Below are 27,427 nucleotides of genomic sequence, written 5' to 3'. Positions count from 1 at the left end.
ATCTTTCCTTTCCTCTACTTTTCACGGGAGATACGCTCTTGACCAGAGGACAATCCCACAGTTGTCTAACTCTATGAATGACATTATCACTGGCGAAAGACTGATTGAAGATGTCTTCTTTGTGATCTTGAAAAGCAAATAGAAAAGGCAGCACCATGCATGTGCACTATTGATTCACTGATGCTCAGAAGACCCTCTGGAGAAAATGGGAAAGGCATCAAGGAGAGACACTAAAAGAGAGACTTTGAGACTAGTTTATTTTACATAAATTGTTAAAATCAGTGTCAACAAGCAACATGAAGCCTCATTTCACATTTAAAGTGTCAGACATAAGCATGCAGTTAAGGTGGTAAAGAATTTTACCCACTATTTTTCAATCCACAATTCTCCCAAACAGGAGAAACCAAAGCAATAATCAATACACACTGCAGGAGAATTCTCTATAAAATTGAGAAAAAACATTAAACTTCAAAGCCAGGAGATAAATCTTATTAAAACCCAACATGACAATATTGGCAAAATCAATTTTCTTTGAAGCAGAAGATTAGCAACTTTATTATCCAAAAAGTGAAGGGGAAGACAAGAATCTGAGGACAAAAAGTAAAATAGTTATCTTCGTATCTTAAAAAATAACCTTTGCATCATTTGAGGGCTTGGCTCTTGATCTTTCTTCTTCATTCTTTTTTCTTTCTTTAGCTTCTCGCTCACTGAAAAATTTTATGAAAGGGAGAGAGTAGTTTTTCCAGAGTCATTATTGAATTGTTTAACCAAATATTTCTCCAATTCTAAACATTAGAATATCTAACACTGTTTGCTAGTATCTAAAAAATACATAAGATACTTTTTAAACAAATAAGTTCTGATCATTGGGGTTTTCATAAAATATTTGTGACGGTGCTGTCAACTTTCATAAACCCAGTTTCTATACTGTCGTGTAGAGTGATATACATCTGAAGGGTCAGTACATTTTTTCCTAATAGGATTATTTATGACTCTCAGGTAGAGAGTTGCTTCATTTCTCCTTTTTATTTTTTTTACTGAATTACAATAACTCTCCTGTATTGATTGTTCTTTATATTACTATTATGCTTTAAAGTTTATAAACATTTTAAAAATATTATCTCCTTGAATCCCTACAAAAACTCTATTGTGTAGTTATTATTCTCTTTATATACAGGAGGAACTGAGGCTGTGCAGAGTGAACGGGTCTGTCCCATGTCACTTATCTGAGACACTTCCTCTTTGAAGGTCAGTGATGTTGGCATGATACAACAGGGTGTTCTCCTATCCCAGCTGCTCCTGGCATGATTATGCTTCTCATAATATTCAAAATAGAAATTTCTTATGAAAGTGCTTTGGAAACTTACTGTCCTCTTCTAAACTGAGGAGCTATTAGTATAAATTTTTAATGTGTGATGCCAAACACCGTAGTTTTAAATCAAAAGGAACCAATTTCTGGGGAGCAGACACAGCATATCAAACTGATTCATAAACCTCTCTACTCACAAGATGCTCTGACACATAGCACACTTGTTGGCATACGTCTTGCCATATGGGCCTCGAACAGGGTTGTTTTCTTTGGTGCAAATAAGCTTTCCATCTCTCACCATGTTCCGGAATTCATGACACTGATCCTGCCAATAAGAACAACAACAAAAAAGAGATGTTTCTACAACCATCTGATCTTTAAAACAGAAAATATGATCGGTTGGTTATATGTAAACTCATAACCCTTGAGGAGGAAAATTAAAATCTAGAGAAAATAAAATTTTAGAGATAAAATGTATTTTAAAGCAGCGGTGCCCAACCTCTTTGGCACCAGGGACCAGTTTGTGGAAGACGATTTTTCCATGGACTGGGGCTCGGGGGGTGGTTTTGGGATGATTCAAGCACATTACATCTATTGTGCAGTTTATTTCTGTTATTATTACATCAGCTCCACCTCAGATCATCAGGCATTAGATCCCAGAGGCTGGAGACCCATTTTACAGGCACTGTGTTCAGTATCTGCTTAAGAAGTCTGAATCCTCTCCACAGCATCCCTTCAAATACTTGTCAGCCCCAGTGGAATTTCACTGCCACCTAAGGCAGCCTGTGCCATTTTTATACAGTTTCATTGGGTTGATCCCCAAACTTGTTGCACTGCACCTCAACTCATTACTTCACACATTAAAAAGCCCTAGACTGAATTGAAAGACATCCTTTGGCAAGGCGGCATATAAACATCTAAAGTTTTAGCTTTGTTCCTCAAGAACAAATTTTTTTTTAAATTGTTTCAGCAAATCTGTATTATACTCTTAGCATTTTGTTGTGTGTGGTAATGGATTTCTTTTGGTTGTCATTAAAAAGTCTGTAAGATAAGCACACATTATCCCCATTTTACAGATGAGAGGAAAAAAGTTCACAGATAGTAAGTGATTAAAATCAGTGTTGGAACAGAGATCAGAAACCTATTAATAACCAGGCTATAGATTCCTTGCCTTCTTTGCCTTTACATGACAGAAGATAAAGACTCCTGGCACATCTCTAAGAACATGGAGCTAGCTGCCGTCTTTGCTCCTTGCAAAATAAGAACCTTAAAAAGAAGGCAATGGAACTGGGCCCACAGGATTTAACCCCTGTTGAAATTTTTGAACATCCATAGAAGTTTGTCTTAAACATTTTTTTTAAGCCCAAAGAGTTACAGTATATGAGAAATTATCTTTAAAAATGCTATCAATAACCTAGATTGGAGTTACCTTTCTTTAAATTGTGGTACCATGAATAACTCCAGACCTACTTTTCTTTGTTTAATAGCATTTTATTCTCTGGAACCAACCACCTGATCAACATACGAAATGTCTCATAGCCATCATTTTTAAATTTGCTAGAATTTTGTTTTCCTCTTCCAGGTACCTAAAATGCCGCATACATCTGTGTCTATGGTAGCACCCCTGTGAGGATATTGCAGCCTTTGCTCTTTGGGTGCAAATCTCTAGCTCTTCCATCTGTTATCTGTGGGTAGTTAACTTCTCTGAATTTTTTCCTCAACTGTAAAATTGGACACTACCACCTACTGCATTGATTGTGGGCAGATTTAAATACGATGGTGCATGTACTTTATAAAGCTTATTTTAGTTTGCATTTGTAGATAAGACTGTAGCTTTCTTTTTGCCACAGGCACAAAAAATATCTAGGTATTTTCTATACGTACATATAGGTTTTTTCCTTTTTTGAAATTCTTGAGATAGATATTTTTAAACTTGAAAGAAATTTAACAATCTAGAATACATGTCCAGTAGAGGTCATTTCAAGTTGTACAATAAAGTATTTTCTCAAAGCCATTGATCTACCAAAATATGGGTAACAGATATTCCCAATTTATTTTTCAAAAATGACCATTACTACTAATGTTTCATTTTGCTTAGTCAGCATAAAACTAATGACAAGTTGCCTCTTTAATGGGAAAACTTTCCTGGGGAAATTTCACTGTTTCACTCTTCTCAGTCCATAGCTGGATTAGAAGAGGTTGCACTGTGTCATCGTCTATGTGCTGGTGTAAAACATTGAACCTCATTTTTAAAACCCCAAGTTGAACACAAGATGGCACTAGAGTGCCAAGAATTTACCATCTGGAGCTCCAAGCTTTAGATCCTTTTCTTGTTTATAAATTTGGCATCTATTTGCATAACTGTTTTTAAACTTCAGGGGGGAGATCAAGTTGATAACAATAATTTGACAATTGCCATTGTTCCTATAATGTGTGGTAACTGCATCAGAGTTGCAGTTCAATTCAGTCCTGGTCATGTCCGACTCTTTGCAACCCCATGAATCGCAGCACACCAGGCCTCCCTGTCCATCACCAACTCCCCGAGTTCACCCAAACTCATGTCCATCGAGTTGGTGATGCCATCCAGCCATCTCAAGGACAGTTAAATTCCATGTTATTTCTTTGAATATCTGGTCATGTCTTTCTTGTTTATCATCAAGTTCACAACAACTGGGACAGAGTATGCATTCCATAATATGCATTCTGTTTATTTGTTGAATAAACCAAGCTTGCAACCACTCATCCAAATTTAAGCATAAGCATGCTCAGGTGGCACTAATGGTAAAGAATCCACCTGCCAATACAGGGGATGCAAGAGACATGGGTTTGATTCCTGAGTCGGGAAGATCCCCTGGAGAAGAAAATGGCAAGCCACTCCACTATTTTTGCCTGGGAAATCCCATAGACAAGAGGAGCCTGGAGGGCTGCAGTCCATGAGGTTGCAGAGTCAGGTGTGACAGCAGTTGAGCACAAGATACGTCTGGCATGTATTACCTGTTTTTCCTTGTCCTTTCCGGTTGTGTTCCTCGTGTAGTCCCCCTCTTCCTTCTTTTTTTCAGCTGCTTCCCTTTCCCTTGAAGAGAAAAATGAGAAGAAACGTTTCAACCAAAATGAACAAAGACCTCAGGTATGCTTAAAAAAAAAAAAAGTTGTCTTGAACGGATGAGTGATTAAGACTCAACAATTAAAAGCTCATTTTCGAAAAATACTCACAGCTTTTCCTTACACATAGCACACTTGTTACCATGTGTCTTGCCATCTGAACCCCGTACAGGGTCACTTTCTCGGGTACAAATAAGCTTTCCATTTTTCATTTGACTTCTAAACTCATCGCATACATCCTGAAAAGAAGCAAAAATTATATTGGAGATGGCTATTTTCACATAGTATTTGACTGAACTTGAAAATTTTGAAGATTTTGATTTAGGAGTTGGGCAGCCACCTAATCTTGCTGTGGGAGGCTCTTTACTGGACCACAGAGGTGTCCAAGTGGTAATTTCTGAAGGTGAATTCCATCTTCAACCTTAATTCCTGCTTGCCATGTAAGGCTACATAGTCCAAAAATGATCACTTGGACACCTCTGTGGTCCAGTGTAGAGCTCCCCCACATCAAGGTTAGGTGGCTTTATAACCAGGTCACTTTAGAATGGGAGGATTATGCTGGATTATCTGGGTGGGCCCATTATAATCAAAAAGATTCTTATGAGTGAAACAGGAAGGCAGGCAAACCAGAGTCGGAATGATACAACATTAAAAAAAAAAAAAAGGCAAAGAAAAAGATCTTCCCCAGAACCTCCACCAAGGAAAGCAGCCTTTCTCTGACACCTTGACTTTAACACACTAAGACCTGTTTAGGACTTCTGAACTCCAGAAATATATGATGCTGAATCAGGGTTGTTTTAAGCTATTGTTGGTAATAATTTGTTATAGCAGCCAAACCTCATTTTCCCCATCTATAAAATGAGATAGGGAAAATCTTAGTTGACCAGGTTATTGAGATAATTAAATAAACTACTCTTTATAAAAGTGTTTTATAAAGTGTTAGGCTGGAAGATTTCCATTTGGTGTTAAATTTCTGCACCGAACAAGTTATCAGTGATATTCACATTCATGATGACTTCTGAGCTTCTAAGCATAAGATCTTGACTGGCAACAACTGGCATGCTCTTTCCACCTTTTTGATAGTCAAGTAATGACTTACAGAAAGACCATTCTTGCCCAAACCTAGTTAATGATTTACCTTTCCTGATGCTGAATCAGTCCCATTTGACCTGTAGACAGATTGCCTGTTTTTTTCCTCTGCTTCTCTTTGCCTAAAAAAGAAGAGTTCAGTAGTCATGTTGTTAACACATATCCAGGTTTGGAAGAGGCCTAAGAGTTTATGTATCCTAATCCACCTTCTTCATAGAGAATCTCTCTGCACCTCTCAGAGATGGACAGTCACCTTGGGTATGAAGAAGCTCCCCACTACAAGATATTCTAGTGAGATCAACTCAGTTAATGTCCAAGTCTCCTTCATATATGTCCAAATTAATCTCCCTGTAGCTTTCATCCTTACTTCACACCCTCAGGAAAGCATGGAACAAGCCTGCTAAATCCATTATCTCTTCCTGATATTAATCCTTCTGATATTTAAAAGCAAGCTTCAGGTCTCCAAGTCCAGCTTCCTCAGTTCTTTCACCTTTTTTTCATAAGTTGTAGTTTTAATTCCTTACCAATTCATCATTCTTATTCCTAAGCTTCCCTGGTGGCTCAGATGGTAAAGAATCTGCCTGCAATGCAGGAGACCCAAGTTTGATCCCTGGGTTGGCAAGATCTCCTGGAGAAGGAAATGGCAATCCACTCCAGTATTCTTGCCTGAAGAATTCCATGAGCAGAAGAGCCTGGTAGGCTACAGTCCATGGGGTCACAAAGAGTTGGACATGACTGAGTGATTAGTACTAATATTTCAATTTATCTAGGTTACCAGTGGATTCCAAGATAGAAGACAAGTGGTGTAGGAAGTACCTTAGGATTACGGTTTGGGGGGCAGGGGTTTCTTTAATCTTTTACCTTTCTGATAAAATATTTATGCTAGTGGTTCCTAAGTTTTCATGTACATTAAGAATGACCTGTGAGATTTTAAAAATCAGATTCACTGTCAATCCCAACAGTTTTACTGACAGGATCTACCTTGAGATTCAGTAATCTGACTTTTAATAACCCAGGTGATTCTGCTCCAAGATCCAAACAGTACAGAACTCTGGTACATGTATATCTCTTTCAAAGTTTCATTTGGCTTTATGCTTAAAAGAAATGTGTATGAATATATATAACATGAATATATGTGTGTGTGTGTATTTTAGGGAGCTCCCTTTTCATATATAAGAAATAGGTTGTTATATGACTCAGAGAACTCAAACCGGGGCTCGGTTTGAGTTTCATTTCTTTCAAACAACATAGAGGGGTGGGATGGGGAGGGAGGTGGGAGGGATGTTCAAGTGGAAGGGGACATGGGTAAACCTATGGCTGATTGATGTTGATGTTTGGTAGAAACCTATACAATACTGTAAAGCAATTATCCTTCAATTGAAAATAAAAATAGGGAAGTGGTAGTCAGTGTAACCTGAAGATTCAAACAAACATTAAGTCATGGAACCTTAACAAAATATTAGGAAAAAGAGACTAATGATTCAGTCTGGTGGAATTTAATTTACAGTCACGGATCTGATAAAAAATCTCCAGTGGCTTATAGTTCACAGAATTATGATACAAAATAGAGTAGGAATCAGCTGCCCTTGTTTGGGCTCATTGTTCCTTAGGAGATGCAATAGAAGGAGATATTTGAGAATTAACAGAAATTTCATGAAAGAAACTACAGGCAAATGAGAAACAGCCATTAATTCAGGAGGAATATGTGTCTATCTCTTTTAGACAAACAGGTTGAGCAAAGTACTTACAGTATCTCTTTACACATGGTACACTTGTTGTTGTATGATTTGCCATCTGCGTCACGGACAGGATCACTCTCGCGAGTGCAGCTGAGTTTTCCATCTTTCATTTTTTCCCGATACTCAGCACATTGGTCCTGAAAAGGGAAAAGAGAGCAGGCCCCCTGGATGACTTGGTCTGTTGTATGTTTATTAAGTTTCTTAAATAATCTGAGTCAGAAGTTCTTATCTATCTCCTCTTATACAGCATGTAACACCTAGGATTGCTGTCAACAGAAGAGAGGCTGGAATCATCCATATTCTAAGAGGTCAGCTGTCATGGGTAATGTTGCTTTTAAGGTTTTACACAAGGAAATTATAAAGCTGGCTGGAATTTAATCGCATAGACCAAGGGTAAGCAGACTCTAGCCTACAACATTAATCTGTCCTGCTGTCTGTTCTTATATAGGAAGTTTTATATATAAAACTTGAAACACACCTTCACTCATTCATTTAGGTATTATTTATGGCTGATTTCCCATAGACGTGGCAGAGTTGAATAGTTGTAACAGAAACTGTGTAACCTGCAATACCTAAAATATTTGCTATCTGGCCTTTTACAGAAAACAAAAAAAAATTGCTGACCTCTAATGTAGATAGGAGAGAGAAAGAAGTGCTAGGAGAAAGCATAAAATCATGCAAAATGCCAAAGAAGACAGGCTTGAGTAAATTCTAGACAAGATAGACAAAGGGTCTTAACAAGTCTGTACTTGAAAGTAAGAACTCAAACCTCCTATAGGAGAAAATACGTACAAACATAAAAGCCAAAATTTTTCAGAGACAAATACTGGGCCTATGTCAGATCTGGAGGCAAAGAGAGGGTCTTAACATACCCAGGTCATACGACTAAAGACAAGGTGTCTGTGATCTTAGCAATTGTGTTCACATGCCTGAGGAGTGGGCTTGTATGCAACATTGTCATAGTGACATTTAAAACATCTCAGGAAATGTGCCAACACTCGCCTAAGTTACTGTATCCCTATAAGAGTACTGCTAAGTATGAGAAACTATACAGTTGAATGAGATGAAGTGATTTATTCAATGCTTTGCAAGTCTAGGTGGCAAAGGTAGGATCACACCCTAAACTACCTGACTCAAAAACCTATGCTCTTTCACCATATTATCCTGTCTTGGAACAATAGCAAATATACCTCCCAAAAGTGGCTCCAGTCAGAGAGAGCGCATAATGAAAGGAACTAAAGAGCACGTGATGTGGATCATCATTATATTTATGCCACTTCCTCTCCTAGGATCATGTATTGGCTTCAAAGCTAGATGACAGAAAGAGGAGTCAGGAGACTGGGATCAGGTCATCATGTTAATTATTTTCAAGTTCAGAGAAGTCAGAGTGAGCCCTAGAGAAACTAAAAATTGCTTGGATATTACTCTGCAGTCATAAGGGGGAAATCCCCTGTCCTTCCAAGGATGCTCTCCAGCTCAGCACTGTGTACACTCATAGCCTTTGACCACAGGCTCTGCCATGGCCCAGTGCCACTGAGTTGAGCCCACTCTGGTTATGGAACTCAGAGGCAGCTCTGACCTTAGCTTTCCCTCTTCCACCACCACTGGAACCATGGCCCGCAGCATTCCGCTGATCTTCCTCTTTTTTTCTCTTTCTTTCTTCATCTTCTTTCTGGCTGAAAATTAGAAAGTGGGAGGTAGGGAATAATAGATTACAGAAAGTGGAATGCATTTCTATGAGTTTCTCATCCTATGACCATATTAGATTTTTATAGAATCCACCAGCTTTTATTGAATCTGTTACATTGCAGGCCCTATTCTTTGAAAATAGAAAAATGCATTACACGTTGCATCCTTTTGCCTGGAAGACTCTTATTGCAGTAGAAGAAAACCAGCGTTCACGGAACCACAAGCAAGACTTGGTGAGCAATTAATTAGCATTTTGTAAATGCTCCCGTGAATCTCCAGAGGGATTTCTCTCAAACACCTCATATTAAAGAGGTCCCAACATAATTATCTCCTCTACCAAATGTGTTCTTCCTCCTGAATTCTCCTTCAGAAAGGACAAAACACTGGAGCCATCCCTAACTGCTCCCTCTTCTTTAGCTCACATGGCTGTTTACATTGGTTTCACTTTGCTGTGTCTCCCGTGTTGATGTACTCACCTTCTATTCTAGCTCTGTGTTCTAGTTACCTCTTGCTGGATTACTGTAACTCCCTACTACCACCAACAGTATTCTGAATTTTGGTACCTTGCTTTTCTTTTTACTGCTAACATATGAATCTTCCAAAAAGGAACCACATTTATGCCACTTATTCTCCTAGCTGAAAAATTTTAGCAGCTCATCACTATATACAGAATTGGCTTCAAAATCCATGATCTGGCCTTCAAAGCTGGTGAAGTAGATAAGTTCTAATTAAAATGACTTTCTCTTCTATGTACATACTACACCTTGCTTAATTTTAGATTTTACCTATGCTGTTCCCTGTTTTATCCTCATTCCTTCCTGTACTGTTCACATATTATCCAAATTACCAGATCCAGTTTTATCCCTCCATAAAACTTTCTATTAACTCTCTCCTTCCTGAACTACCATAACACATTGTATACATCATTTTTCATTTAGCAATTACTCCTTTGTTGCTTTTACAATACATGTAAGGACAGAACCAACACTATATATTATCCTCCCAGCTCTGCCACCCACAGCATGGACTTGATCTGCACACTCACAAGACTGCTTTGCACATGGCACACTTGTTGCCATGGGTCTTGCCGTCTGGGCCACGCACAGGGTCATTTTCTCGAGTGCAGAAAAGATTTCCATTTTGAAGAAGGCTCCGAAATTCACTGCATGCATCCTAAAAGGAGGAGAAAAGGCAAGAGCTTGGGTATTTTCTTGAAAATAACCCTACTGGGTCCCTACTAAGTGTTTCCTGGAGATAAAAAAGGAAAAGGAAAATGACCTATGAATGTTTCTTTCTGGCAGTTGTTTTGTTCAATTCCTACTAAGACCACAGGACTTAAAAAGAGGTTCCTGTTTCTTTTTCCTTGAGATTTAGCTTCCAAGTCCAGACTGAACCTGGCAGTCACACATAAGCAAGAATCTCTTAATAAACTGGGTTCTCAGAGGATTGGACACAGTTCTTAATCAAGACTTCACTGTCTATCTCTATTATATTATAATGCAATAAGAACACTGTATATAGCATAGAATTTTAAAGAATTAAGGTTTAGGTAGAACTTTGAAGTTCACCTGATACTCCCCTTTATGTCACGCCTGCCAATAATTTGTGTAATTTGCACTGTAACACCTGCAGTGATAAGGAGTTCATTACCCTCCAGACAATTCATTCCAGAATTTCTATTAGATCATTCCCACAAATTAGCCATGTGCTACTTAGGAGGATCTTGGAAGGGAACTCTAATCACTCCTATAGGATCCTTATTCATAGCGTTTTATTTTTCTAAGATGTCATTGCAAATAGGATGAGTATGTTCCTTCAAACCAGTAAGCAAAGTCAACATATCTTACTTCCCTCAGAAAAACTGAGGATATTTTTCTTCTTCCACACGGACTCCTTCAAATATCTGGAGAAAATCCTCTTGTCCTTCTCCCATAGCAAAGCACCCCCAGATACTTCAGTCCTTTTGTTCCAGTCTTTTTCAGTCATTTGCACCATTTCTCAGTCTGATTTCTTTCCCTTTCCTACAGAATTTAACATAATATTCCAGGTGCGTCCAGACAAACCCAATGTGTTGATGGCTATTTAATATTGTTAGTTAGAATTCTAATCTGTTGCCCTGCGACCTTGGGTGAGGGGTCTTGCCCTCTCTGTGCCTCAACTGCCTCTTCTATAAAGTGAAAATAATATAAATTCCACACAGTTAAAATAATAATGCCAATATTAAGTATTCAGTACATGTGCTGAATTGTTATGACAATAATGTGAGATAATATATTTCTACACATATCTACAATGACTGACATCTCGGAAGTACTCAGTAAATTTATGAGGAATTGAGATGGAATAAGCAAATACTTAAGATCATATAATTAATTACTGATGGCAAGTAAGATTGACTTTGTATTTTTTTCTGTTTCTTTTAGTTCAAGTCGAAACTCAGTGAAGACAAGAGTGACTTTTCCTAGCTCTGCTGCAAGGTTCACTGCCAGATTCCCTAACTGGTCATATTTAGCAAAAGAAATATGAGAGGATAGTTTATTGGTAGTAGCTAATGTGAAATCAGAAATCATCTGATGCTAAAGACTAGTCTCTTATTGATGTTGAAAAAAGGAAAGCATATGAGCTAATATTTTAAAAATTCAGATTCTCAATTGTGGGAAATACAGTTGTAAAACAAACCAAATCATTCAGAATTCCAAGTGATATTTCATTAGAGATTATTTTTAACATCAATAGTTTTTGATGGGGGCAAGGAAATGACCACAAACCTGGAAAAATCTACCTGGAGTGAGTCCTTTTGGAACCAAGAAAATATTATTTGGGAATGTTGCTCTAATTTTTGCTCAAATGCTGGCCCCAGAAATAATGAAAGCAAGGGACACTCCTGGTTTGACCAAATGTGTTCATCCAAAGCTCCATGTTGTATGGAGGTAATGCTAGATTTGGTGTCTTGAATTCTGTTGTTCCCATTTTTCAAGTGTGACAAATTTGGAAAAACAAAGATTCTGAAACCAATATTCTCACTACCTTTGTACACAAGTTCTTCCTGTCTCTGGATTTTAAATCATTTAAAAATAGGGCAATGGAGTAAATTAGAAGTCTGCAGACTATGGCCTGTGAGCAAAAACTGGCCCACCACCTTATTGCATAAATAAAAAGTTACTGGAAAATTTTATTTATGCAAAATAAATGCCCATTTGTTTGCATATTATCCATGGCTACCTTAGAGCTACAGTAGTAGAGCTGAGTAGTCATGACAGAGACCAAATAGTCGCAACCGAAAATATCTACTGTCTGACTCTTTAAGAAAATTTTATCGAGGCCTGGACTAACTGAACCTGAGTTCTCGCACATAGGCCTTCAGTGATCCCGTGAGTTATTTTTAAAGAGAAACTACAAAGCTTCATTGTGGTATGAAGCTTCCAGCGTAACTACCTTTTCAGCTTCTCTCTTAGCTTTTCTGGATTTAGCTGCTGCTTTTTCTTTTGCTTCTTGCTGGCTGTAAGAGAAAGGCAAGGGGATCAATCCATTCCTAGTACCGTACCTATTATCCTAAAGGGGATCTCTCTAGATAGATATATTCCCTTACTTCTGCACCTCTTATTTTTAGTGTTACCTAAAGACACAGGCAGAAAACTTGCCTGGAAAATCCCATGGATGGAGGGGCCTGGTGGGCTGCCGTCCATGGGGTCACACAGAGTCGGACACTACTGAAGCGACTTAGCAGCAGCAGCAGCAAAGACACAGGCATAGCCAACCAGTAAATACATTTTCACTACTCTGCTTCCTTTGGAAAACAAAGCTGTGGTCCTTCTTCCCAGGAAGCGATGAGGATACTTAAAAAATTGATGCGACGATAGGGTACTTTCAATTTGTTAGCACCCAGTGATTACATCTTTGGGTTATTCATGACAGTATGTATGCAGAACAAAAATGGCCAATCCTTGTATTCCATTAACTCTGGGGGAATTTCCCCTTAGTACATGGTCTCCCCTTAAGAGCAATTCAAGTACCTTTCAGAACACTGAGAACACTATAAAGAAATGCACTAAGTAGACAGCTTTGTAATAGTAAATCCCCAAACTCAGTGAAAAGGTCACCTTCACTGTCTGCCTCAGAGAGGGAGCCTTCAACATGCTCTCTCTCGCCCACCACAGGCCTAGCCTCTCCAGCACTTAGGAGGAACAGTGGCCGCAGCTCTACTCACAAGAAGGCCTCACACATGGAGCAAATGTTGCCGTGGATTTTCCCGTCGGGGCCCTCAATGGGGTCGTTCTCTCTGGTGCACGGAAGTTGTCCATTCCTCATGTAGTTACGATATTCACTGCACAGCTCCTGCCAAATGAGGGAGGAGTTAAGCATCAGGTAATGAAATACTGAACGCTTCCTCCACGTTACCCTTTTGAAAACTAGGATATAATGCCCCAAACATAATGGATGCATCAAGATGATGACACAGAAGGTCAATACTAGACAAGACACTTTTCAGATGCTGAGGTCACACATTTTTGTGGAATATAAGATTACTATCACTTATCTCCTTAGAAAACCTTCAACTTAATTCAAATATCATTCTGAAGTAAGCACTGTGAGAGATTAAAAACAGTTATTTATTGTCCCTTTCATAAAGCAGTTTGTGGTTGGCAGAATATTAGCTCCTGACCCGAAATCTATCCAAGTCTTGATATCCAGGACCTGTGAATATGTTGCAGAGCAAAGGCGACTTTGCAGTTGTGAAAAAGTTAAGGACCTAGAGATGGGGATATTATCATGGATTCTCTTAGTGTGCCCAGTGAAGTCACAAGGGTCAAACCTTAAGACTGGACAAGTTAAGACTGCACAGTGAGAAGGAGCTGTGCCTACAGAAGAACAACTAGAGATGCAGTGTTTAAGGATGATGGAAAGAGTCCAAGACCCAAAGCACTTTCATGAAAGGCCTCTAGAAGCTAGAAAAAGCAGAGACAGGCTCTCCTGTAGAGATTTCAGAAAGGAACACAGCTCTGCCAACCCTGTGATTTAGCCCCTTGGGTCCATGTCAGAGTTATAACCTAAACAATCATAAAATCACAAGTTTGTAAGGTTTAAGCCAGTAAGTTTCTGGTAATTTGTCAGAGAAACCATAAAAAAAGTAGTACGTGGGGTCTTTCTCTCCCTTGCCCAGAGAGAATGGGGTGTTCATGCGGCTCCAAGGACCTGAAACAGTTACCTGTGCTGCTTCTCTCTTAACTTTCTCAGTCTCGGCTTTCTCATTTTCTTCCTTGCCAACATTTTTCTTCTCTTCTTCAAGTCTGCTGCAATTAAAAAAAAAAAAAAAAAAGATACAAACTAAATTCAGTTTTCCATTCTCTTTGGTAATATATTTTAAGAAAGAATGAGAGTTTTCCAGACCAAAAATCAGATTCAGTACAAATTTATCCAATCAAGAGGTGCTAACACTTTGCCCAATAATGCAGATAACTTCGATAGTTAATAATTGCCCTTAAAAATACAAAACTAGTATTTTTTTTTTAATCAGTATGTGACCCTTGGGTGGACTTTTTTCTGTCAGTGACTTCAATCAATGATCTGAAAAAGAGCAACAATTGCCTTGATTTTTCAAAATTGCTATCTAAATAATTACAATTATAATGATGAGACTAAGGATTGCTACAATCCTATGATGGACCCATAATCAAAATAAACCATGTCTAACTATAAAATTAAAAATTTAAATATTATCTTGAATTAAAATTCAATTTTGAATTCAAGTTTTGGAGTATAATAATGATTCAAGTCCAAGAAGATTTCACACCTGATATTTTGAGGGAAATCATAAGCCTAAAATTTTGGCATCCTAGCTATTTTCTACTGACATGTACCATTATCAGAACTGGAAAAATCCTTAGCATATATCACACCTAGTATAGTCATTAATACAGCATTAGCAAATCAAGCGTGTGAGAGGAGAGCCCTGATTTCTTGAATCTCAGGCACTGTTTAATCTACTGGCTGCTTCTATCAATCTCTCCTCTAAGGAACTATGTGAATATACTTATATTAGACCAAAACATATGACAGTTAAGAGACAATAACGCTGCACCTCTTTAAACAGATATATTATTTAAGTTTTTTTTTCAGCATTTATTTTAGTGTGGGGCTCACTAGAGGACTGAGAATCTAAGGAGTAGAATCAGAGGTGATAATGATTGCATTTCTATATTGTCCCACACGGTGGAGCTCTGGCCCCACTCAGGAAAACAGGGACCCAGAGGAACATGGATGTTGCTTAAAAAGAAGACAGTTCAGTAAACATCTATTATGTGGCCCTAAGTCTTAAGGCTTTCAATCTTTACAGTAAGTCACTTATACAAATATTTATTTCATATGGTAATAATGCACATGGTAACGCCCCTGAAAAGATAAATACAGTCCATGCTGTTCCATTTCGTGTTCAGGCTATTTTAGAAGTGTTTACACACTGATCCCAGAGACCTCTGTTCAGCTGGTTTTCCCTTAACCAGTATCTGAATATACTCAAGAATCATAAAATGTCAGGGGTGGGAAAAGAACCAAACATATAATCCCACCCAGATCATCCAATTTCTGCTTTTTGTTATGAATGATGGTTGTCAAGTGTTAAAAACAGTTAATCTCACCCAGATCAATCAACAAACTGCTGGTCTCTTTTTGTTACAAATGATGATTGTCAGGTGTAAAAATATATTTGCACTAAATTAAGATTCTCCCTATGCCTTAGGTAGAAGATAGAGAGATAGCTGAATAGAGAATAACATTGTCACTGTGACTCAGTGTTACTTAATGTCTTTTCCATGTGCTTTTAAAATTGTCTAGCATCTAAGTAATAGTCTATATTCTATACATTTATGAAGAAACTGAGACACAGGGCTGATAAATCATGAAGAGATTGAAAGGGAGGGAAGAGCTTAGACACTCACAACAGGCTTGCACACATGGCACACTTGTTTCCATGCATTTTGCCATCCGGGCCACGGACAGGGTCATTCTCCCTGGTGCATATGAGCATTCCGTTCCTCACCTGGTTCCGAAACTCACTGCAGAGTTCCTGGAAAATGAAGAAAATATGCTCTCAGAGAGTGATTTTCTACCCTCTCTACACTTCTGTCTGTTTTGAAGAATAACTAATGCAGAGTAAGAAAGAAAAAGAAAAGTGAATACATATAGCAGTAAATCAAAAGCATTTAAAAAGTTTCTATCATGGACTCAAAATTGTGCTGACTCTATAGTGGATCTGAAAATGTTTAATGTCAGCATCCTCTTGAGGGTGCTTACAACAGAGGTGCAGAGGAAGGCTGATAAAATTGGTGGAGACCAATATAAAATATATATGTTTATGATGTGTCGCACATCACAATCTATAAAAGCTAGGAAACATTAAAGGGGAAGAGACTCAACAGGCCTAGAAGGGGAGGATTCCTAGAAAAACTTAGAATATTACTGGACCTTCATGAGAAAGAAGGAAATCCTGCCATTTACAATTTGGATAAAATGAGTGTATTCTCTCTGACATAAATTACAGCAAGATCTTCTATGACCCACCTCCCAGAGTAATGGAAATAAAAGCAAAAATAAACAAATGGGACCTAATTAAACTTAAAAGCTTTTGCACAATAAAGGAAACTATAAGTGAGGTAAAAAGACAGCCTTCAGAATGGGAGAAAATAATAGCAAATGAAGCAACTGACAAAGAATTAATCTCAAAAAATATACAAGCAGCTCATGCAGCTCAATACCAGAAAAATAAACGACCCAATCTAAAAATGGGCCAAAGAACTAAACAGACATTTCTCCAAAGAAGACATGCAGATGGCTAACCAACACATGAAAAGATGCTCAACATCACTCATTATCAGAGAAATGCAAATCAAAACCACAATGAGGTACCATCTCATGACAGTCAGAATGGCTGCTATCAAAAAGTCTACAAACAAATGCTGGAGAGGATATGGAGAAAAAGGAACCCTCTTATACTGAGGGATTACACTTAGTGGGAATGCAAACTAGTACAGCCACTATGGAGAACAGTGTGGAGATTCCTTCAAAAATGAAATAGAACTGCCTTATGACCCAGCAATCCCACTGCTGGGCGTACACACCAAGGAAACTAGAATTTAAAGAGATACGTGTACCCCGATGTTCATTGCAGCACTGTTTGCAATAGCCAGGACATGGAAGCAACCTAGATGTCCATCACAGACGAATGGATAAGAAAATTGTGGTACATATACACAGTGGAATATTACTGTTAATAAGAACACATTTGAATCAGGTCTAATGAGGTGGATGAAACTGGAGCCTATTATACAGAGTGAAGTCAGAAAGAAAAACACCAATACAGTATATTAATGCATATATATATGGAATTTAGAAAGATAGTAACGATGACCTTATACATGAGACAGTAAGAGAGACATAGATATAAAGAACAGACTTTGGACTCTGTGGGAGAAGGCAAGGGTGGGATGATTTGAGAGAATAGCACTGAAACATGTGAAATAGATCACCAGTCCAAGTTTGATGCATGAAACAGGGCATTCAATGCCGGTGCACTGGGACAACCCAGAGGGATGGGATGGGGAGGGGTGTTGTTCAGGATGGGGGACACATAATATACCCGTGGCAGATTCATGTCAATGTATGGCAAAAACCACAATATTGTCAAGTAATTAGTTTCCAATTAAAATAAATAAATAATTTTTTTAAATTTTTTATAAGTTTAAAAAAAATTTTTTTTAAATCTCCCGCCAATGCAGGAGACATGCGTTCAACCCCTTGTCTGGGAAGATCCCACCTGCCATGGAGCAACTAAGCCCGTATGTCACAACTATGGAGCGGGTGCCGCAGAGCTTGGGAACCATAACACTGAGCCCATATGCTGCAGCTACTGAAGCCCATGTGCCCTAAAGCCTTTGCTTTGCAACAAGAGAAGCCACCGCAACGAGGAGCCTGTGCACCACAAGTAGGGAAAAGTCCGAGCAGCAGTGAAGACCCAGCACAGCCCCAAAATTTACAATCAAAATTTTTTAAAAATGAGTTATGAAGCTGAAATAATATAAAATTTAGTAGGCATTATAGTGAATAGCAGTAAGACTGTGTGACAGTGTATTGTCCAACGGTTGGCCTTGACTTCTCTCTACTTTAGTCTCCTTAACTGTCAATTTATTACTATATCAATAAACATCATATATTAGATCAATAAATGTCATATCAGGGAGTCAAAAAAAAAACTTGAATGTATTATGCTAAGTAAAATAAGTCAGAGAAAGACAAATACTATATGGTATCACTTATCTGTAGAATCCCCAAAAGCCAAAATTCACAGACACAGAAAGCAGATGGTGGCTACATGTATGTGTATGTGTGTGTGTGTGTGTGTGAGCAAGAGAAAAAGTGGTCAGAAGTACAAACTTGCAGATACAAGATGAATACATTCTAGTTCATGGTGATTATAGTTAAGAATACTGTATTATATACTTAAAAGTTCCTAAGAGATTCCATATTCTCCATACAGAAAACAGTTGCAATTATATGACATGATGGAACTTTTGCTAATGCTATGGTGACAAACACTTTTCAATTTATAAGTGTCCAGTGTATACACCTTCAATTTACCCAATGTTATAATCCAATTGTATCTCAATAAAGTTGGACATTTTTAAATTAAAATACTGTGCCCAAAAAACAAATATTATGACCCTTCTTTTGTCTTTAAAAGGCTGAAAAAGCAAAGACATTCCTAAGCTTAGAAATACATATCTGAAATAAAAATATGCGGAAAGAAAAATATAGGTATGATACCTAGAGAAACTGACAACTTTCTGGGAGTTTCTTGATAAAGTACAGGGATGGGAGATGCATATTTGAAACAGAAGAATAACAATGGCAATGGAGAGAAGGAAGCTTGTATTAAGACCATTCAAAAAACCTATGAGGATTTAGAAACTCTTCAGACATTATGGATAAAACACTTTCAGTTCTGAATTACTAACAAAAAGATGGTTCCAAGTAACAAAAAATTATTAAGAAAATGAGTCAGTTTAGAGGCAAATTTTTAGGCTGTGTCAACTATCCCCCCCCCCAAAAAAAAACACAATTATTAGAGTTATACTTTGGCAGCTGTTGTTAGGAAATAGAATAAATAAAGGTAAACCTTGTGAGGTTTACCTAAGACTATGTGAGAGTAGATGCAGAGTTTGCTGTGCTACTTGTAAATTGTAAAATTATAAAATAAGGTGAAGTCGATATAAAATAGTCGAAGGATTACTGAATAATCGTAATTGAAGGTGGGAGTACTGGTATTCCTCCATAGCTGGATGATGACAAACAGAAAATATGATAATTTATGTGCACTTTGTTTTGTAAATTAAACTAATGTGAATGATAGGGCTCTTGTATCCTGTTTTTGAAATTAATTAGAGGGAGAACAATTAGACATGCAGTGTTGTCAGCTTTGAAGATGATGGAAAAAGTCCAGGAATCAAGGAACAACAACAGCCTCCAGAAGCTAGAAAAAGCAAAGGACCTTTCATAGAGATTCCAGGAAGGAAGCCAGCCCTATTAGCCCCTTGGGATCCATGCCAGATTATAACCTAAATAATCATAAGATAATACGTGCTGTTTTAAGCTACCCAGTTTGTGGTAATTTGTCAAAGAAACCAATAAAAAAAAAAAAATAGAACACAGATTTTAGTTTCTTTGGATAAAATACGTAGATGCATCTATATGTTACAATTTTAAAATGGTATAATTGAGAAATAATAGATATTAGAGCTATTACATCTATGGAATAAATGGGGGAAATCTTTAAGAAATAGAAAATACTTAATCTGAGTCATGAGAAATGGTCAGAATTTTGACAGCTGGTGGAAATGAACACTCATGACTGAGTAGGAAGAAAGCCGCATAGAAGGCAGAGCTCACTGTATGTACAGTACTAAGGACCTAATGTGTGTAGGGCTGTGCTGTTATTCTTGGGTAGGTTTCTGGGGACTCCATAAACATAATATACATAATGATAACTATATTATTATTTTATAAGTGAGATGAAAATGCATAGATGTTAACTGTCTGACGTTACTGGTAAGGAGATGGAGCCAGTATTGAACCCTGACAGTCTGAGTCCAGAGCCCAGGACTCTAACCACAGTGTTCTTGAGTTCACAGGCTGGAAAGCCAGGAATCGATGCTTGGCATGTCCATGAAGCAACCAGGTGACCAGTACGGCACTGGGTAGAAGAGCAGGAAACTGGGTCTGAGAGGTGACAGAAGTCAGGTTCCATATAGCACTGTCAGTCACTAGAAGGACCTTGGTTCTTACTCTAAGTGAGATGAGAAGCCACTGGGTGGCATAAATAACCTGCCTTACATTTGTAAATAATTAGTCTTTCTTCAAAGTCAGAACCAAAGATGAGAGCAGAAAAAACAGTCAGAAATGAGATCTTCCAAGTTAGATAAAGATAAAGGAAAGGAGTGATGAAGACTGGAAGCACAGCCTTCAGAATATCACACATGGAGGTTGGGGGCAACATCTAAAGAGCATCATAGGCTTCAGAGCCAGAACATGTGGTTCAACTGTTAGCCCCAAGTTACTGTGCGTGTGTGTGTATGTATCTATACACACATATATAGTCACTAAATATATATTTCCTAACTTGTTATCTAAGCCTCCAGTTCCTTTTTTAAAATAAATACAGATAATAATATATACCTTGAATGGTTACTACAAAGATCAGTTATAAAATTGTTATACAACATGTCATACAGTAGCCACTACATAATTAATAGCCATGACCATCATCATTGTCATCATCCTGTGAGATGTTATAGAATGTAAACTTGAGGCTTAAAGATGCTTTTAAGTAATTTTCTCAAGATCTTACAGAGAATTAACTGGGATTTTGTTTTAAACTAAACATTCTAATACAAAACAATGGGGAGAAAAGTCTAAACTCTACCTCTGTTGGTTTGCATTCAGATACATCTCCCGCGATTACTATAATTCACATGGTCAGTGGAGAAAAGGGTGATTATCTTCTTAAACGCACAAGCACTAGATCAGATATTAGATAGATAAGCCGAGCAAAGAAGGAATCTTCTTAAGTATGGGGATCCAAATATAGCTCTTCAGTTTGCAGAGTCACTGAGGACAGTGGAAGCAGGAGCCTTGCCCAGAGAAAATGCAATGTTTATGTGGCTCTGATGATGTGAAACAATTACCTGCACTGTTTCTCTCTTAACTTTCGCAGACCTAGCTTTATCCTTTTCTTTCTTGCCATTATTTTTCTTCTCTTCTTCTTCAAGTTTGCTGCAATAAAATACAGAAGATACAAGCTAAATGCAATTTCTCATTCTCTTCAGTAACGTATTTTAAAAAGGAGTAAGAATCTTCCAGACCAAACGTCAGATTTAGTCTTCAGTACAGATTTATCCAATCAAGATGTACTAATACTTTGCCCAATAATGCAGATAAATTCAGTAGTTTACAATCATCCTTAAAAAAAAATAAACCTAGTATGCTTTTTTATCAGTATGTGAACCTTGGCTAGTATTTTTTTTTTCGGTGACTTCAATCAATGATCTGGGGAAAAAGTCACAGTTGCCTTGATTTTAATTTTTAAAAAATTTTTAAATTGCTTTTTATATCTAAATAATTACCATATTAATGATGAGAGCAAGGGGTGATACCATAGCAGATGAGGGGCTCATATTGGTAATTAATCATGTTTTAATATAGAATTAAAAATTTTAATATTTTTTCATGGAATTAATATTCAAATTGAAACTCAAGTTTTCGAGTATAATAATGATTCAAGTCCAAGAAGATTCAACAACTAACATTTTGAGGTCAGTCATGAGCCTAAAATTCTGACATTCTTGTTATTTTCTACTGACATATATCATATCAGAGCTGGAAAAATGCTTAGCATTTATCACATCTAATATAGTCATCTAATACAGTACTAGCAAATCAAGCCGATAAGGGGAAAACCCTGATTTCTTGAATCTCAGGCACTTTTTATTGACTGCCCCTGTTAATCTTTCCTCTAAGGAACTATGTGAATATACTTAGATTAGACCAAGACATGTGAAAGTTAAGGGGCAATAACTCTGCACTTCTTTAAACAAATATTATTTAAATATTTCTCAGCATTTTATGTGTGAGGCTCACTAGAGGATTGAGAATCTAAAGAGGAGGTGAAGCAGAGGTGGTAATAATCCATGTCTGTATTGTCCTACGCGATGGAGCTCTGGCTCCACTCAGAAAAACAGTGGCCCAAAGACCTGGACATGGCTAAAGAAGAAGACTTTTAGTAAACATCCATCATGGGGCCTGCCTCTTACAGATTTCACTCTCTTACAGTAAGCCACTTATCCGAGTATTTCACCTGCATATGGTAATGCCCCTGAAAAGATAAATGCAATCCATTCTATTCCATTTCTTGTTTAGGCTATTTTAGACATGTTTACACACTGACCCCAGAGACTTCTGTTCAGCTGGTTTTCCCTTAACTGGCATCTGAGTATACTCACAGAATCATAAAATGTCAGGGGTGGGGGACCAAACACTTAATCTCACCCAGATCATCAAACTTCTGGTCTCTTTTTGTTACAAATGATGATTGTCAGGTGTTAAAAACATATGTGCACTAAATTAAGACTCTTCCCATGCATTAGCTAGAAGATAGAGAGATAGCTGAATAGAGAATAACATTGTCACTGTGACTCAGTGTTACTTAATGTCTTTTCCATGTGCTTTAAAATTGTCTAGCATTCAAGTCATGGTCTATATTCTACACATTTATGGAGAAATTGAGACAGGGCTGATAAATTGTAAAGAGAATGAAGGGGAGAGAAGAGCTTAGACACTCACAACAGGCTTGCACACATGGCACACTTGTTTCCATGCATTTTGCCATCTGGGCCACGGACAGGGTCATTCTCCCTGGTGCATATGAGCATTCCGTTCCTCACCTGGTTCCGAAACTCACTGCAGAGTTCCTGGAAAATGAAGAAAATACACTCTCAGAGTGGTTTTCTACCCTTCCTACACTTCTTTCTGTTATGAAGGAGAAGTAATGCAGAGTTAAGGGGAAAAAAAGTGACTACATGTAACAGTAAATCAGTAAGCATTTAAAAGTCTTCTTTCGTGGACTCAGAATTGTTCTGACTGTTTAGTGGATCTGAGAGTGTTTAACGTCAGCATCCTCTTGAGGGTGCTTACAATAGAGGTGCAGAGGAAGGCTGATAAAATTGGTGGAGACCAAAATAAAATATATATGTTTATGATGTGTCACACATCACAGTCTATAAAAGCTAGGAAAGATCAAAGGGGAGGAAATTCAACAGGCCTAGAAGAGGAGGTTTCCTGGAAAAACTGAGAATATTACCAGGTCTTCATGAAAAAGAAGGAAATCCTGCCATTTACAACAATTTGGACAAACTTGAGTGTATTATGCTAAGTAAAGTAAGTCAGAGAAAAACAAGTACTGTATAGTATCACTTATCTGTGGGATCCCCAAAAGCCAAATTCACAGAAACTGAATTAGATGGTGTTTACTGTGTGTGTGTGTGTGTGTGTGTGTGTGAGAGAGAGAGAGAGAGAGAAAGTAATCAAAGGATACAATCTTGCAGTTATAAGTTCTAGTTCATGGTGATTATAGTTAACAATACTGCATTATATATGTAAAAGTTCCTAAGAGACTAAATGTTCTCCACACAAAAGACAAATGTAATTATGTGACATGATGGAGTTGTTCACCAAAGCTTTGGTGGCAAGCATTTTCCAATTTATAAGGTACCAAATCAATAAGCTATACACCTTGCCCAATGTTGTAATTCAATTATATCTCAGTAAAGCTGAACATTTTTAAATGAATGTTCCCCCCCCAAAGAATATTATGAGCCTCCATTTGTCTTTAAAAGGCTGAGAAAGAAGAGAAAAAATATTCTCAAACTAAGAAATAAAGACATATCTGAAATAAAGATCTGGGGAGAGAAAATAGGAAAGTATAATGGCTGGAGAAACTGGTTGACATCTTTCTGAGAGTTACTTGACAGACAGAGTCCAGGGTTGGAGGAGGCATATTTGAAATGAGAAGAATAACAGTGGGAGTGGAGAGAAGGAGGAATGTGTTAAGATCATTCAAAAAGCTTAGAGGATTTTAGAAACTGTTCAGACATTCTGGATAGAACAAATTTTCAATTCTGAATTACTAATATTAATAAAAAGATCATTCCAGGTAACAGAGTTATTGAGAAAATTAGTATAAAGGAAAACTTTTAATTGCTGTTGACTCTGCTCCACCCCCCCTCCACCTTCCAAAATTATTAGGCTTATACTTTTGCAACTCTTGTTAGGAACTAGAATAAAGATAAACTTTCTATAAGACTATTTGACTGTGGTGGTGGAGAAGACTCTTGATAGTCCCTAGGACAACAAGGAGATCCAACCAGTCAGTCCTATAGGAAAGCAATCCTGCATATTCATTGTAAGGACTGATACTGAGGCTGAAGCACCAATACTTTGGCCACCTGATGTGAAGAACTGACTCATTGGAAAAGACCTTGATGCTGGGAAAGATTAAAGGCAGGAGGAGAAGGGGATGACAGAGGTTGAAATGATTGGATGACATCACCAATTCAGTGGACATCGTTTGAGCAAGCTCCGGGAGTTAGTGATGGACAGGGAAGTCTGGTGTAATGCAGTCCATGGTGTCCCAAAGACTTGGACATGACTGAGCGACTGAACTGAACTGAGAGTAATCCAGCATAGTTTGCTCTGCTACTTGTAAAAATGTACAATTATAAAATCATGTGATGTAGATTTAAAATAAAGAGTCAAAGGATTTACTTAATAATCATAATTGAAGGTGGGAATATGAGTATTCATCCATAGCTGGATCCTGACAAAGATCAAATATGATTCAGTTCAGTCACTCAGTCATGTCTGACTCTTTGTGACCCCATGAATTGCAGCATGCCAGGCCTCCCTGTCCATCACCAACTCCTGGAGTTCACCCCAACTCATGTCCATCAAGTTCATGATGCCATCCAGCCATCTCATCCTCTATCGTCCCCTTCTCCTCCTGCCCCCAATCCCTCCCAACATCAGGGTCTTTTCCAGTGAGTCAACTCTTCACATCAGGTGGCCAAAGTATTGGAGTTTCAGCTTTAGCATCAGTCCTTCCAAAGAACACTGAGGACTGATCTCCTTTAGAATGGACTGGTTGGATCTCCTTGCAGTCCAAGGGACTCTCAAGAGTCTTCTCCAACACCAAGTTCAAAAGCATCAATTCTTCGGCACTCAGCTTTCTTCAGTCCAATTCTCACATCCATACATGACCACTGGAAAAACCATAGCTTTGACTAGATGGACCTTTGTTGGCAAAGTAATGTCTCTGCTTTTGAATATGCTATCTAGGTTGGTCATAATTTTTCTTCCAAGGAGTAAGCGTCTTTTAATTTCATGGCTGCAGTCACCATCTGCAGTGATTTTGGAGCCCCCAAAAATAAAGTCTGACACTGTTTCCCCATCTATTTGCCATGAAGTGATGGGACCAGATGCCATGATCTTCGTTTTCTGAATGTTGAGCTTTAAGCCAACTTTTTCACTCTTCTCTTTTACTTTCATCAAGAAGCTTTTTAGTTCCTCTTCACTTTCTGCCATAAGGGTGGTATCATCTGCTTATCTGAGGTTATTGATATTTCTCCCAGCAATCTTGAATCCAGCTTGTGCTTTTTCCAGCCCAGCATTTCTCATGATGTACCCTGCATATAAGTTAAATAAGCAGGGTGACAATATACAGCCTTAACACACTCCTTTTCCTATTTGGAACCAGTCTGTTGTTCCATGTCCAGTTCTAACTGTTGCTTCCTGACCTGCATATAGGTTTCTCAAGAGGCAGGTCAGGTGGTCTGGTATTCCCATCTCTTTCAGAATATTCCACAGTTTATTTTGATCCACACAGTCAAAGGCTTTGGCATAGTCAAGAAAGCAGAAATAGATGTTTTTCTGGAACTCTCTTGCTTTTTCCATGATCCAGTGGATGTTGGCAATTTAATCTCTGGTTCCTCTGCCTTTTCTAAAACCAGCTTGAACATCTGGAAGTTCACGGTTCATGTATGGCTGAAGCCTGGCTTGGAGAATTTTGAGCATTACTTTACTAGCATGTGAGATGAGTGCAACTGTGTGGTAGTTTGAGCATTCTTTGGCATTGCCTTTCTTTGGGATTGGAATGAAAACTGACCTTTTCCATTCCTGTGGCCACTGCTGAGTTTTCCAAATTTGCTGGCATATTGAGTGCAGCACTTTCACAGCATCATCTTCCAGGATTTGAAATAGCTCAACTGGAATTCCAACACCTCCACTAGCTTTTATTATATGTGCACTTTGTTTTGTAAATTGAACTAATGTGGATAGGTGACGTATAGTTCATTTACAATGTTATGTTAGTGTACAGCAAAGTGAATCAATTATATATATATATTTATATATATAACGTACATTATGTATTTATATAAATATAAAATTATATATATATATATATATAAAATACAAAAATCATATTGATTATATTCTTTGCAGCCTAAGATGAAAAGCTCTATACAGTCAGCAAAAACAAGATCGGGAGCTGACTGTGACTCAGATCATGAACTCCTCATTACCAAATTCAGACATAAAATGAAGAAACTAGGGAAAGCCATTGGACCATTCAGGTATGACGTAAATCAAATCCCTTAGAGTGGAAATGACAAATAGATTCAAGGGATTAGAGCCGATAGAATGCCTGAAAAACTATGGATGCAGGTTTGTGACACTGTACAGGAGGCAGGGATCAACACTATCCCCAAGAAAAGGAAATGCAAAAAGGCAAAATGGCTGTCTGAGGAGGCCTTACAAATAGCTGTGAAAAGAAGAGAAGCGAAAGGCTAAGGAGAAAACGAAAGATATATCCATTTGAATGTAGAGTTCCAAAGAATAGCAAGAAGAGATAAGAAAGCCTTCCTCAGTGATCAATGCAAAGAAATAGAGGGAAACAACAGAATGGGAAAGACTAGAAATCTCTTGAAGAAAATTAGAGATACGAAGGGAACATTTCATGCAAAGGTGGGTATGATAAAGGACAGAAATGGTATGGACCTAACAAAAGCAGAAGATATTAAGAAGAGGTGGCAAGAATACACAGAACTAAACAAAAAAGATCTTCATGACCTAGATAATCACAATGGTGTGATCCCTCACCTAGAGCCAGACATCCTGAAATGCAAAGTCAAGTGGGCCTTAGGAAGCATCACTACCAACAAAGCTAACAGAGGTGATGGAATTCCAGCTGAGCTATTACAAATCCTAAAAGATGATGCTGTTAAAGTGCTGCACTCAATATGCCAACAAATTTGGAAAACTCAGCAGTGGCCACAGGATTGGAAAAGGTCAGTTTTCATTCCAATCCTAAAGAAAGGCAATGCCAAAGAATGCTCAAACT

At 37.9% G+C, this 27,427-nt stretch overlaps 1 protein-coding gene and 2 long non-coding RNA genes across 27 annotated transcripts in view; 2 read left to right on the top strand and 1 right to left on the bottom strand.

Moving 5' to 3' along the window:
* LOC147369625 (uncharacterized) overlaps window positions 1-1,353 on the top strand; it is a 151,551-nt gene extending 150,198 nt beyond the window's left edge. For all 4 annotated transcript variants that reach the window (XR_015167654.1, XR_015167659.1, XR_015167651.1 and 1 more), the window contains one exon: window positions 1,178-1,353. This is a non-coding gene — a long non-coding RNA (uncharacterized LOC147369625). The remainder of the gene's footprint in view (window positions 1-1,177) is intronic.
* Window positions 1-27,427, bottom strand: part of SPINK5 (serine peptidase inhibitor Kazal type 5) — an 86,914-nt gene that overhangs the window by 21,619 nt on the left and 37,868 nt on the right. For 14 of the 22 annotated variants that reach the window (XM_086412241.1, XM_086412242.1, XM_086412243.1 and 11 more), the window contains 14 exons: window positions 22,816-22,943; window positions 21,162-21,249; window positions 15,864-15,991; window positions 14,135-14,219; window positions 13,136-13,263; window positions 12,364-12,427; window positions 9,974-10,101; window positions 8,819-8,915; window positions 7,249-7,376; window positions 5,550-5,622; window positions 4,523-4,650; window positions 4,304-4,382; window positions 1,507-1,634; window positions 635-707 (listed from right to left, as the gene is read on the bottom strand). In XM_086412241.1, coding sequence (XP_086268367.1) covers window positions 635-707; window positions 1,507-1,634; window positions 4,304-4,382; window positions 4,523-4,650; window positions 5,550-5,622; window positions 7,249-7,376; window positions 8,819-8,915; window positions 9,974-10,101; window positions 12,364-12,427; window positions 13,136-13,263; window positions 14,135-14,219; window positions 15,864-15,991; window positions 21,162-21,249; window positions 22,816-22,943 — 1,455 coding nt within the window. Of the gene's footprint in view, window positions 1-240; window positions 708-1,506; window positions 1,635-4,303; window positions 4,383-4,522; window positions 4,651-5,549; window positions 5,623-7,248; window positions 7,377-8,818; window positions 8,916-9,973; window positions 10,102-12,363; window positions 12,428-13,135; window positions 13,264-14,134; window positions 14,220-15,863; window positions 15,992-21,161; window positions 21,250-22,815; window positions 22,944-27,427 lie in introns of those variants that run through there. The other 8 variants (XM_086412244.1, XM_086412245.1, XM_086412253.1 and 5 more) reach the window with 3 other exon arrangements.
* LOC147369624 (uncharacterized) lies at window positions 4,362-18,613 on the top strand. The gene is made up of 5 exons (XR_015167662.1): window positions 4,362-4,436; window positions 7,487-7,547; window positions 9,051-9,161; window positions 11,352-13,293; window positions 17,700-18,613. It is a non-coding gene; the product is annotated as an uncharacterized LOC147369624 (long non-coding RNA).

Source organism: Bos grunniens, chromosome 7, assembly GCF_055505025.1.
Source record: "Bos grunniens cultivar Pamir isolate PY7600 chromosome 7, Bosgru_T2T1.0, whole genome shotgun sequence".
Classification (NCBI taxonomy): domain Eukaryota; kingdom Metazoa; phylum Chordata; class Mammalia; order Artiodactyla; family Bovidae; genus Bos; species Bos grunniens.
Note: the sequence above shows the minus strand (reverse complement) of the source record. Positions and strands in the feature narration are given on the sequence as shown.